This window comes from Pseudorasbora parva, chromosome 23 (assembly GCF_024679245.1).
Source record: "Pseudorasbora parva isolate DD20220531a chromosome 23, ASM2467924v1, whole genome shotgun sequence".
In the NCBI taxonomy this organism is placed as follows: domain Eukaryota; kingdom Metazoa; phylum Chordata; class Actinopteri; order Cypriniformes; family Gobionidae; genus Pseudorasbora; species Pseudorasbora parva.
In genome coordinates, this window is record NC_090194.1 from 1,706,689 (window position 1) to 1,721,216 (window position 14,528).

At 38.0% G+C, this 14,528-nt stretch overlaps 1 protein-coding gene across 3 annotated transcripts in view; it reads left to right on the forward strand.

Moving 5' to 3' along the window:
- The window catches only part of ryr1a (ryanodine receptor 1a (skeletal)), a 174,182-nt gene that overhangs the window by 107,360 nt on the left and 52,294 nt on the right, over window positions 1-14,528 (forward strand). For 2 of the 3 annotated variants that reach the window (XM_067432724.1, XM_067432722.1), the window contains 9 exons: window positions 465-591; window positions 683-794; window positions 875-956; window positions 1,073-1,203; window positions 2,822-3,142; window positions 5,823-6,063; window positions 7,081-7,168; window positions 7,272-7,364; window positions 11,063-11,077. In XM_067432724.1, coding sequence (XP_067288825.1) covers window positions 465-591; window positions 683-794; window positions 875-956; window positions 1,073-1,203; window positions 2,822-3,142; window positions 5,823-6,063; window positions 7,081-7,168; window positions 7,272-7,364; window positions 11,063-11,077 — 1,210 coding nt within the window. The remainder of the gene's footprint in view (window positions 1-464; window positions 592-682; window positions 795-874; window positions 957-1,072; window positions 1,204-2,821; window positions 3,143-5,822; window positions 6,064-7,080; window positions 7,169-7,271; window positions 7,365-11,062; window positions 11,078-14,528) is intronic. The other variant, XM_067432723.1, reaches the window with a different exon arrangement.

Genomic DNA, 14,528 nt, shown 5'->3' on the forward strand with positions numbered 1-14,528 from the left:
CAGTTCCCACACCAGCGGTTTAGAGATTATCATGGCAGAATATGCTAATCAATGACTGAAGATCGTTAACTCATAAACTCATCCTCTCTCCCTTCAGAAACGTCCTGTCTCATTCTACATGTCGTCTCTTATTCTTAAGTCTCCCCATCATTGTCCAACTCCGGTTTGATCATAAAAGGCTGAACCGTTTTGGACATTTTCAGTGTGTGTCTGCGTGAGGTAATTAGAGCTGCTAACACAAGCTCTTTAAGCTCCGCCCTCTTCATGAAAGGGGGCGGGAGCAGCAGCTCATTTGCATTTAAAGGGACACTCACAAAACGGCGCGTTTTTGCTCGCCTTCAAAAAGCAACAATTGCTATAAAAAAAATATCTGTGGGGTATTTTTAGTTGAAACTTCACATGCACAAAACTGAGTTTGACACCCCTGTGGTAACTAATTTTTTATATTTCTCTGACTTTAACAGAACTGTGATGAAATCCGGGCCTGAGATCGTAAAAGCAGGGCTACGTTCGTTCTTTGAGAGTGCAGCCGATGACATTGAAAAGATGGTGGAAAACCTCAAACTTGGCAAAGTGTCCAAAGGCAATCAGGTGCAACTTTAGTAATGCTAATATTGCAAGGTGTTTATTTCCTGCATTGTTTTTGCACGACACGAGTCCGTCTGTGTCTTTTGTCTCTCAGCCGGTGAAAGGCGTGTCCCAGAATATTAACTACACCACAACAGCTCTGCTTCCTGTCCTCACCTCGCTGTTTGACCACATCGCTCAACACCAATTTGGAGATGATGTTATCCGTAAGGATGTTTCTTAAAAGCTATATTATCTTACATCCCTTTGAACATTAACACATGTCTCTATGTCTTGCTTTTATTAGTGGATGATTTGCAGATGTCATGTTACCGAATCATGTGTAGCATCTACTCTCTTGGTACTGTAAAAACACCTCATGCAGAGAGGTTTGTATTTGTGTGTGTGTGTGTGTGTGTGTGTGTGTGTGTGTGTGTGTGTTTGTTTAAGAGTATGTGACAGTGGGGTTGGTTTTTTTTATATTTTTCCTTTTAATTGTCATTAGGCATAGACCAGCGCTTGGAGAATGTCTTGCCCATCTCGCTGCAGCCATGCCTGTGGCCTACCTGGAGCCCAATCTTAATGAGTATAATGCGTTTTCAGTGTACACTACCAAGACACCCAGAGAAAGAGCTAGTAAGTCATCTCTTTTCAGCTACCGTACGAAACACCCACTGCTGTGTGAATGGTTTTGGGAAGCACATATGACATTATATTTAGATCTGTGCCATTTTTTTCAAATATATGGCATTATATTCAGATCTATGGCATTATATTCGGATCTATGGCATTATATTCAGATCTATGGCATTATATTCGATCTATGGCATTATATTCGATCTATGGCATTATATTCAGTTCTACGGCATTATATTCAGATCTATGGCATTATATTCGGATCTATGGGATTATATTCAGATCTATGGCATTATATTCAGCTCTATGGCATTATATTCAGCTCTATGGCATTATATTCAGATCTACGGCATTATATTCGGATCTATGGCATTATATTCGATCTATGGCATTATATTCGATCTATGGCATTATATTCAGTTCTACGGCATTATATTCAGATCTATGGCATTATATTCGGATCTATGGGATTATATTCAGATCTATGGCATTATATTCAGCTCTATGGCATTATATTCAGATCTATGGCATTATATTCGGCTCTATGGCATTATATTCAGGTCTATGGCATTATATTCGATCTATGGCATTATATTCAGTTCTATGGCATTATATTCAGATCTATGGCATTATATTCGGATCTATGGGATTATATTCAGATCTATGGCATTATATTCAGATCTATGGCATTATATTCAGATCTATGGCATTATATTCAGATCTACGGCATTATATTCAGATCTATGGCATTATATTCAGATCTACAGCATTATATTCAGTTCTATGGCATTATATTCAGATCTATGGCATTATATTCAGTTCTACGGCATTATATTCAGATCTACGGCATTATATTCAGATCTACGGCATTATATTCGGATCTATGGCATTATATTCAGATCTACGGCATTGTAGTTGAACACAGACATGTTGAGCACATGAATGCAGGATCTCGTCATTACAACTTGATTTGTGCACACTAACAAATTATTTCATCATAATTAACAGTGCAGATAAGGTAACCCAATGTAGATAAGAGATTCGTTAATTATTACGGGAGTTTTGGTGCGGGTCCAGAACCCAGTCACTGATAAACTTGCGTTGTTTGATTGACAGCTCCAGCGATTGTAAAGGGAGCGTTCTTTGACGGCTTTATATATATAATTTAATCACAGATTAAATAATAGATTATTTTAATCTACTAAGAGAAAAAATGTAAAGTTGAGCATTTAGTCAGTGGTTTGATTTATTGACACAGACAAAAACATCTCCAAAACTTACAACAGAGTGAACACAGAACACAACAACAACAAAAAATAAAACAGCAGTAATAGTAAAAGCAATAAAACAAAAATAAGCAGAACTGACAAATAATAGTAGTAATAGTAGAAGTATTTAAATAGTAATAGCATGTATATTAATAATGATGATAATTTGAAATTATTGTCAATATTTATATATAACAATAATGATAGTAAAGATGGTGATCAGTTGTGCTGACGGCAATAGTAATATCAATAATAGATAACATTAATAATAATGATGATAATAACAGTAGTGGTACTAATACAAAAAAAAAAGTCTAAAAATGTATGTCTGTTTCTGACTTCATCTACAGTCCTTGGCCTTCCGAACCAAGTGCAAGAGCTGTGTTTGGACATTCCTGAGTTAGACATATTATTGAAAGAGATTGGAGACCTGGCTGAATCCGGGGCTCGCTACACTGAGATGCCACATGTGATCGAGGTCACCCTGCCCATGCTATGTAACTACCTTCCCCGCTGGTGGGAGAGAGGATTGGAGAACTTTCCTGATTTGGAGGGTAAGCTGTGTACAGACGTCACCTCCGATCACCTCAACCAGCTCCTGGGAAGTATCATGAAAATTGTGGTCAACAACTTGGGAATTGATGAAGCTTCCTGGATGAAGAGGCTTGCGGGTACGAGAAGATCTCAAATTAGTCTTGGCTTGCACTGCAAAAAATGCTCTTCTTATGGGTCCTGCACACTGTGCGGTTTTTCAAAATCCTTTGCGAATGTTACTTGTCAGACTGTACGAACATGATCCCCGATGTAAGCCATGTCACACTGAGAGATCTCAGTTGTCATTAATGTCAGACTGTACGATTATCAAGGCGCACACAAGAAAACTCATCCGGAGTTTTATATCATCAATCAATGGCGTTCGGTGGCGGTGAGCTGCATTACACGCGGGACTAAAATGGTGGGTACAAAGAAATCTCTAGCTCTCGTTTTGGTCATAGTTTGTCTTGAAAAACCGAGATATTTGACGGTCGTCGTAGAAGTCAGACTGCAGGATTGTGCGCTAAATCTTCTGACACTGCCAGAATTTCGTCTGAGGTAAAATTTGATCGCAGCGCTCATTAATCGGCTGCCGGTGAACATGTCAAACTAACGACCAAAGACGTCAGATTTTAGTCTAGGGTCAGAGGAATCTTTTAGGATTTGCTAAATTTGCCTCAGGCGGCCAAATCGTAGGCAAAATCGCACAGTGTGCACCCGGCTTTATTTAGTATTTTTTTCTTGTTTCCAGTCCAAATATCTAAATATTCTAAAATCAAGATATATTTACTAGATAAGTAAAATGACTTAAGATGTTTTCTGTGGAAAAATATCAAAATGAAGTGAGCTTAAAACAGATCTGCAAAATGATCTGCCAATGGGGTGAGAAAAATAATCTTATTTCTGTTTGGGACGGAAACGAGAAACAAGATTTCAATCAGAAACAAGATTATTTTTCTCACCCCATTGGTAGATCATTTTGCCTGTTTTAAGCAAAAACTCATTTTGATTTTATTTTCAATAAAACAAGAAAATATATCTTATGTTGTTTTACTTATACAGGTCCTTCTAAAAAAATGCATATTGTGATAAAGTTCATTATTTTCCATAATGTAATGATAAAAATTAAACTTTCATATATTTTAGATTCATTGCACACCAACTGAAATATTTCAGGTCTTTTATTGTTTTAATACTGATGATTTTGGCATACAGCTCATGAAAACCCAAAATTCTCAAAAAATTAGCATATTTCATCCGACTAATAAAAGAAAAGTGTTTTTAATACAAAAAAAGTCAACCTTCAAATAATGATGTTCAGTTCTGCACTCAACACTTGGTGGGGAATCCTTTAGCAGAAATGACTGCTTCAGTGCGGCGTGGCGTGGAGGCGATCAGCCTGTGGCACTGCTGAGGTGTTCTGGAGGCCCAGGATGCTTCGATAGCGGCCGCAAGCTCATCCAGAGTGTTGGGTCTGGCGTCTCTCAACTTTCTCTTCACAATATCCCACAGATTCTCTACGGGGTTCAGGTCAGGAGAGTTGAGCACAGTAATACCATGGTCAGTAAACCATTTACCAGTGGTTTTGGCACTGTGAGCAGGTGCCAGGTCCTGCTGAAAAACCAAATCTTCATCTCCATAAAGCTTTTCAGCGGATGGAAGCATGAAGTGCTCCAAAATCTCCTGATAGCGAGCTGCATTGACCCTACCCTTGATAAAAATGGACTGCAAATGGACTGCATTTATATAGCGCTTTTATTCAAAGCGCTTTACATTTTTGCCTCACATTCACCCATTCATACACCGACGGCGATGTCAGCCATGTAAGGCGCCATCAGCTCGTCGGGAGCAGCTGGGGTTAGGTGTCTTGCTCATGGACACTTCGACACTTGGTCAGGTGGAACCGGGGATTGAACCACCAACCTTCTGGTTTGTAGACAACCTACATGAACCACTGAGCCACTGCCGCCCCAGGAACACAGTAAAACACAGTGGACCAACACCAGCAGCTGACATGGCACCCCAGACCATCAGTGACTGTGGGGACTTGACACTGGACTTCAGGCATTTGGGCATTTCCTTCTCCCCAGTCTTCCGCCAGACTCTGGCACCTTGATTTCCGAATGACATGCAAAATTTGCTTTCATCTGAAAAAAGTACTTTGGACCACTGAGCCACAGTCCAGTGCTGCTTCTCTGCAGCCTAAAAGTGTCTTGACCTGGGGAATGCGGCACCTGTAGCCCATTCCTGCTCACGCCTGTGCACGGCGGCTCTGGATGTTTCTACTCCAGACTCAGTCCACTGCTTCCGCAGGTCCCCCAAGGTCTGGAATCGGTCCTTCTCCACAATCTTCCTCAGGGTCCGCTCTCCTCTTCTCGTTGTGCAGCGTTTTTTGCCACACTTTTTCCTTCCCACAGACTTCCCACTGAGGTGCGTTGATACAGCACTCTGGGAACAGCCTATTCGTTCAGAAATGTCTTTCTGTGTCTTCCCCTCTCGCTTGAGGGTGTCAATGATGGCCTTCTGGACAGCAGTCAGGTCGGCAGTCTTACCCATGATTGCGGTTTTGAGTAATGAACCAGGCTGGGAGTTTTTAAAAGCCTCAGGCATCTTTTGCAGGTGTTTAGAGTTAATTAGTTGATTCAGATGATTAGGTTAATAGCTCATTTAGAGAACCTTTTCATGATATGCTAATTTTTTTAGAAGGACCTGTATAGTAAATGCATCTTGATTTAAGAATTGATAGATATTTAGACTAGAAACGAGACAAAATTGCAGTGTGTGTTTTGCACTGAACCTGATCTTTTCTCGATCCAGTGTTCTCCCAGCCTATTGTGAGCCGAGCCAAACCAGAGATGCTCAAATCCCATTTCATCCCCACCATGGAGAAGCTGAAGAAGCGAACATCTAAAGTAGTGGCTGAGGAGGAGCACCTGCGTATGGAGGGCAAATCTGAGGGGGATGAGGAGGAAGGAACTATTAGAGATGAGTTTGCCGTTCTCTGTAGAGATCTTTACGCTCTTTATCCTCTTCTCATCCGATATGTGGATAACAACAGGTGCGGTTCCTGCACTCCAAAAAATGCTTTTCTTACTTAGTATTTTTGTCTTTTTTCTAGACAAAATCTAAAAATCTTGAAAACCAAAATTTTTGACACGTATATGAATGCTTAAAAAAAATGTCTAAGATAAGTTTATGTATAATTGTTGAGCATTAATTGAAACAACACAAGCAACAAACAAACATCTGTAATTGTGTGTGTGTGTGTGTGTGTGTGTGTGTGTGTGTGTGTGTGTATGTATGTAAATTCTTGTTTAATTTATTTTATTTTATTTTTCGGTTTTATTTATTTATTGTTGTTGATTGTTTTGTTTTTTTAAAATTCTGTAGCACTTTGAGATTTTGTTTAATATAAAGTGCATTATAAATAAAATTTATTATTATTATTATTATTATTATTAAATATGTATGTAAATGAGTATGTATTCAGTACGTGTATATGACTATGTATGCATAGGTTTATACATGTATATTGTTATTATGTGTCAATTTTGATGGGTAGTTGTAGGCGTAATAAGCCATGGCTTCAGCCTATACCTTTTTGGTTATTCTCCTTGCTGGAAATGAATTTGCTGTACATACATTTTGTTCGATGTTTAGTTACTGGATAACCAAATAAACGTTCATTAATTCAACACAAAAAGTATTTACTAGACAAGTAAAAGTAATTGTCTTGTTTTGGGGAAAAATAACTCAAAATGAAGAGAGTTTTTGCTTAAAATAAGATAAATAATCTGCCAATGGGGCGAGGAAAATAATCTTAAAACAACATTATTTTGCTTACCCCATTGGCAGATTATTTTGCTTATTTTAAGCAAAAACTCTTAATTTTGAGTATTTTTTCCCGAAAACAAGATGACAATTTTTACTTGTCTAGTAAATGTTTCTTAATGTACGAATGTTTAGATATTTAGACTAGAAACAAGACAAAAATACTAAGTAAGAAATTGATTTTGTGCAGTGTGCGTATATTATTTTAATATATTCGTTTTAAGACATTTTACATGGGTTTTAGAGCAAGATGGCTGACGTGTCGCGACCCAGATGCTGAGGAATTGTTCCGCATGGTGGGCGAGGTCTTCATCTTCTGGTCCAAATCTCATGTAAGAAACAAATGTCTATCAGTAGTCATGATGAACAAATTCACTGAAGACACTGTGAAGACATTTGAACACTATCTGTGTAACTCGTTTTATTTCTATGCAGAATTTCAAGCGAGAGGAGCAAAACTTTGTGGTGATGAATGAAATTAACAACATGTCCTTCCTCACTGCTGACAGCAAGAGCAAGATGAGCAAGGTGAGGCCGTACTGTCAATCAGTGGGAAATAGACTTTCATATTTGATCATTTTTTTGTTATTATTAGATTATCATATATAGAGTTGTTTTTCTGTTGTGCATACGCACATATATATATATATATTGGTATTTTTTTAATAATTATGTAAAAAATGTGTTTTTGAAAGGTGGGAGTGGGTGGTGGGGTGTTCTGACTTAAAGGGATAGTTCACCGAAAAATAAGTGTGATGTTTATCTGCTGACCCCCAGGGCGTCCAACATGTAGGTGTGTTTGTTTCTTCAGTCGAACACAAATTAAGATTAAATTTACAAATTAAGTATAAAGCATGACAATGGGGTGTATTTCTATGAGAGAAAAAAACACACAGACATACGAATCCATATTAAACCCTGTCATAAGACACGAAACAATCGGTTACTATGAGAAACACAACAGTATTTGTGTTATTTTTTTACCTTATATCAGACGAATCTAATCTCGTATTCCCAGCGTCATTACTTGCGTCTAAAGCACTATTCGCACGGGATCAGTATTATCTAGGGAGTTCTGTGATTTAGAAATGACTCCCCCACATCTGAGTTTTGCGGCGCATTCGCACGGGATAAGCAAGCCTGTGATTTTACTCGAATTTACTGACTTCTCCCGGATATGATGTCAAGACTTCGTTAGAGATATAGCTGTATGAAATCATAAACAGGCATCGATATCGTTTTGATTATTTTATAGTAATAAATGAACATAATTTCGTTCAGTTAGCGAACAGACGCCATGAACTGAGCTCAGACCAGCGGCAGGAATCTGATTTAATTTATCACGAGTGAGAAGCTGACAATATACGGCGGAAGATTCAGTTTCAAAGCTAAATATAACAGCGGCTATTTAAACAAGCTTGTCATTGTACTGTTCTGTTATGTTTTTCATTAAGAACAGTATTGATGTTAATATTAAACACACCATTCAATCAGTTTACTCCCAATTTAATACTCATTCCAAAGTGAAAGTATAATCCGTTCGGCTGTTCGGGAATTCATAACGGTGCGCATTATGAATGCAGTTCAAGTTCAAGAGTTTTATTTGTCACATACACAGTTATACAGAATACAACCGGCAGTGAAATGTAAACAGGTCCGCTCCATGGACAGCAAATAACAATTAACAAAAAAGCACAATAAATTATAAAATAGGAATAGGATAAGGTGCTATATATATACATATGTAGAATTATGAATAAATCAAGTAAAAGAAATAAGAGATGTGGAATAAAATAATGCAGTACGAATAAAAGACGCAATAAAAGAATGCAGACTTTATTCTTCATGAAAGATAAAGAGAGAAATGCTCACAGGAAGAAAAAAAACTTGCAAAAATGATATACGATCCACCTAATCCTGGCCAAATCACAGAGATGCCGATTCGCACGGGACTACGATTATCACAGGACCTCGGTGTTCGGCGAAATATGGTAGCTAATTTGCGGGGGAATTTTTTGGCCAATGGGAATGGCCGATTCGCACGGGATTAAGATCACAGACATTCTCTGCAATTATTACAAATCACCAGAGGTCCCCAGATAATACTAGTCCCGTGCGAATGGGGCTTAAGAAGGTCAAAATCCCTGTGCAATCATAGATATATATAGATTCCTCATTAGCTCCTGTTCGGATCAGTCGAATGTAAATATATCTATGATCGCACCAGGATTTTGACCTTCTTCAACGGAAGTAATGGCGCTGGGAACACTAAATGAGATTCGTCTGATATGAGGTAAAATAACACAAATGCTGTTGTGTTTCTGGCAGAAAGCGATCGTTTCGTGTCTTAAGACATCAGTGTGTCTCCACGAGCCGCAGGGTTTAATATGGATTCGTATGTCTGTGTGTTTTTTACTCTCATAGAAATACACCCCATTGACACGCATTATACGAGCAACGGTTGAGTTAAAAATCTTCATTTGTGTTCTCCTGAAGAAACAAACACACCTACATCTCGGACGCCCTGGGGGTCAGCAGATAAACATCACAGGCTCATTTTTGGGTCAACTATCCCTTTAAGCATTATTTTAGAATGGTTTATGAATTTATTTAGTTTTTTTTTTTTTAAATCAATTTTCATTTTGATTTTAGTTTATGTTCTAGTATGTTTTTTTTTTTACAATTTTTTTTTTTTACAATTTTTTTTTTTTTTTTTACATTTTATTACAATAACATTTTATTTTAGTTGCCAAGGCACATTTATAATTTCTTACGTTTTTTTATGTATTACTTATATTTTATTTAAACTTTGTCAGAGCTTGACATTAACACCCACCAAATGCGAGTATATTTTTGCAGTGGCGAGCAATTTTGGTGGGTTGAATTGCATTAATATAGGCTTTACATTTATCAATTGTAGTCTTTTAAAAACTGGACTTGAATTTTGTCTTAGAATTGCACGTATTGAGCATAATTTTGCTCACACCAAAACTGTGCGCACATAAAGCCACCTCTCTATACTGAATTGAGTTCTTTTTCACTGCTTATTGCACTTAAAGGCACAATATGTAAGTTTTTAGATTCAAATATCCAAAAACCACTGAACAGTGTTATATCTTTTGTTGACTTGTGTACTTACATTATCCCAAAAATTTCCAACAATGTTTAAATCCAGAGAAATCATACTTACATGTATCATACATGCATTTCTCTTGATTTATTTTGTAGAAACCATGAAAACATGTGTTTGATTAGACACTGTTTAGATCATTGATGGACAGAATCTAATGATTGTTCTCCAGCTCAACACAGTTAGTCTTATTGTTTAAATCTGGTGTTCTTGATTTACCCCACAGACCTTTGTAACCCTCAGAGACAATTTTGTGACGTGGCTAACATAGCATAATCAGAGAGAGCATTCTCCATAATACAATATATATTTAAATTAATTGCATGTCTTTTAGCAACAGAAGTCATCCATTTTATCAAGTCTCTAATTCCAGCCACAGTGTTAAAGGGACAGTTCAGCAAAAAATGAGCCTGTGATGTTTATCTGCTGACCCCCAGGGCGTCCGAGATGTAGGTGTGTTTGTTTCTTCAGGAGAACACAAATGAAGATTTTTAACTCAACCGTTGCTCGTATAATGCATGTCAATGGGGTGTATTTCTAATCTAACATGCATTATATGAGCAACGGCTATGTTTTGCACAGTCAGCTATGTTTTAAGTGAGCAAGAAAACGCGTAGGTGACAGTATAATGGACCTGTGCATCATGTCTTAAAGGGACAGCAGCCTAATAAACCTCCTGCCAGATTATGAGATCATATTAAAATGTCTAAATTGAATTTTTCCCAAGTTGTGGCTAGATGAAAAACCCACTTTGGAAAACCATTAGCTGCACTGGCTGGTGATTAAAACAGTTAATGTCAAGCCCTGATAACAATTCTGAATGTCAATTTTTTTCCTTCTCAAAACATAAACAATTGTTAATAAACCAACAGCCAATGGTTGATTTGGCATCAAGCGCCACGTCAAAAGGTAAAGTGTGCTTTTTCTGAAGGCGTTGAGTTTATTCTTGCTGCCGCAAAAGGCCAGTGATTGCTGGCGTCATGTGCAAGTGCTGTTGGGATGCGTTTAACAGGATTTAGATGACGGTGTTAATGGTGTTCTCTCTCTGACTGTGCCCTGTCCTCTTTTTCTCATCTGGATGCTGGTGGGTTTCTAGGCCGGGGACTCTGAGGTTAGCTTCTCTGTCTGCACGAATGCTGTGCTACCGCATGGCACCTCACATCTGGGGAGGGGGGGGCATTTCATCAACTCCCCCGACACACTGGCACTCATAACTGTGACTTCTCAGCTGTTTGACAAGACTAGAGTTCATAGGAATAACATTTGTGGACAGGCATCATGCTAGAAAGCATAATCAGGGCTCCAGACTGTGACCAAATGTGACCTTTTTTCCACCACCGTGCCTAACTGATACACTGCAAAAAATGCATTTCATACTTAGCATTTTTGTCTTGTCTAAATATCTAAAGATTCTTACATTAAGAAACATTTACTAGACGAGAATAACTCAATTAAGAGAGTTTTTGCAAATAAGCAAAATAATCTGCCAATGGGGTAAGTAAAATAATGTTGTTTTAAGATTATTTTGCTTACCCCTATGACTGAATTACCCAGAAAGCAAGAGCAGAGCTGCTTTAATAATCACCGGCGCTGTTGGTTAGTTCAGTGTGAGACTATAGAAGAACAATGGCATATTTAATAAGAGCAGAAGATTTACATTTTCCCTGTAAGTTTTTTTGCACATTGCTGTTGCAGTTCATTTCAAACTCAAGCTCAGAGCTTCACTGGTAAATTTCTACTAAACAAACATGTAATATTAGTAACTGCCCATTTTATGATTAAATAAAATGTTCCTCCAGCTCCACCAAATCAGGCGCCACTGCTCTCTAATGTTAGTCTGGGAAATCCCAGACAACTTGCGGCAAAATTAGATTTGCTCTAGTCTAATTTAGTAGGTGCCACGATTTTGACAGATTAGAAATGGGTTTGAATGGGCTCTTCGCCTTAAAACAACATTAATCAGAAACGTTGGGGCTTTACACGATGACGACAGCGCAGCGACGGTGAAGCAGATTTTGTACATTACTAAGATGGATGCCGCCGTGGAACATCACTCGTTCAAATCAGCTATCGCGTCTGTTTTAAGCGATTTAAACTTTTCCTTTTCGTTAAAACTCGAGCAAAGAAAAACCTTGGGCTACCAGATGTGGATTACACCGGCTACTGTGATGAGGAGGATGGGGAGTGTGATCATACACACACACACACCTCTGGATCTGGCCTTTCTTTGCTTATTTCCTCACACTAGATCTGGTAGTCACGTAAATAAATACCTAGCATAACTATGCTCAAGTCTGAAAATGTTCTAACACATCTGAAATGACTGCATTTGAATAAAGTTTGTGAGACACAATTTTCCTAAGACTCACCAATATTATTATATTTACAAAATATTGCAAATCGCGTTCTAATTGCAATACTAATGCCTTACAGCGGGGGCGAATGCGATCAGAGCTCGATGTTTTCTGTTCGACCGTCGATCCGAGATGTTTCAGTCGCTCTGAGATGCTATTAGGTTTTTCCAAATTTTGCAAAAATGTTGGAGTGGCGGTGGACACTATTATCAGCTATTATCATATTTCTTTTACAACAACGGCAAAAGTTGTCAGAAGCCATTGCAACATCATCTTTTGAAATCACAAACAGAGAATTGCTGTCTCCGATGTTTCTCCGTCGCTCTGCATATGTCATCGTCCATTAGTGACACACACACGTCATCGTCCATTGGTCTAACACACACACGTCATCGTCCATTAGTGACGCCCCTTTGGAAATAATTTGATGAAGCTTTGCCAGACTATAACTCAGTTACTACTGAGAATGGTCTTGTTTTAACCAGACTACTCTAATGTTAGTCTGGAGCCCTGATAATGGTTCTTTTTCCCCCTAAAAAGGGTGTCTAGTGCTCCATATGGATCAGAATATTGAGGGATACCGAGCTGAAAATGGGAATTTAGGAGAATATACACTGCAAAAAATGCTCTTCTTACTTAGTAATTTTGTCTTGTTTCTAGTCTAAATATCTAAAAGTTCTTAAATCAAGATGCATTTAATATATAAGTAAAACGACATAAGATATTGTTTCTTGTTTTGTTGAAAATAAAATCAAAATGAAGAGAGTTTTTGCTTAAAACAGGCAACATTTTCTGCCAATGGGGTGAGAAAAATAATCTTGTTTTCTGTTTGAATTAAGATTATTTTTCTCACCCCATTGGCAGATTATTTATCTTATTTTAAGCAAAAACTCTCTTCATTTTGAGTTATTTTTCCCCAAAACAAGACAATTACTTTTGCTTGTCTAGTAAATGCTTCTTGTTTTAAGAACTTTTTGATATTTTGAATAGAAACAAGACAAAAATACTAAGTAAGAAAATAATTGTTTGCAGTGTAGTAACACAGTGTTAATGATTATCTGTTAAATGGCTATTTTACGATGGCGATAAGCAAGAAAAGTCCCATCCCCATGGACACAAGGGCCGCAGGGTCACCTGTTGTCCTGCCAGTGTGTGAGGGGGAGAGTCTGAATGGAGGCGTTTGATGAAAGATCTCTTTGTATAGTCAGGCTCATGGCACTTGATTCCATGTCCGTCGCTGAGGGTTCGAGCCCCTGGAGCCCTGTGCCATCACCCTGTACAGCAGTTTGCATCTGTTGGACTGTAGTTCGGATGGGGATCTTCACACATCTCTTATCTTCCTTCTCTTTTTGTATAGGTTGGGGTCAATTTTTAATCTGTTCAGGAAGTCAACTGAGAGAAATGCACACATCAAACTATTCAAAATGCACTTCAGTTCATTTCCTAAACTGGATTCATGTGTCGGAATTTGACCTCAATTAATTTATATTTCATCATCCTCCTTGACAAAGGGGGGTGTTTAGAGTCCATCCTCTAATGTGTGCCTACTTAATCCCACCTTAACTGGAATTGTTTCTACTTATATCCAATGGCTCACATCTCCATGTTGTTCCATTATTGTCTCCTCATCCACCCGTTTTAGCCCACGACCCCTGATGCAATCAGAAACAAACGATTGAGGTGAGATTGTGGAAAAGGGAGTTACACTTACATACTTTTAGGATGAACGTAACCTGTAAAACTTGGCTTTAATTGCTTAGTTGCATTAACACAGTGGTCTACCGCTGAAACAAATCCACCACAACACTATACATTAATCCTTTAAGTCAATATGAGACACCCAAGACCCAAATCCAGACCAATATCAGAGCCAATAAGACCAAGACGTGTCGTTCCAAGCTATGAGACCCACACAAAGGCCATGTTTATTTGATTTCCAGTAGTCTTAACTCTATAAATCCTCCTTTTTAAGGCCTCTAAATAATGTGATTTGCTAAAAAACCTGTTGTACTCAATCTACTACATCCCTTCTGTTATCTGATTGATAGTTTATACTTGTTAATAGCCATTAAGCAAAACATCCCCTTTCATCTTCAGTTTATCTCATTATTCATAGATCATTATTTAGAAAAGTCATGTTAAAATTTATAAATGATACTACATCAGGGTTTTGAGGAACGTTTATTGATCTCTCAATCATTGCATTTT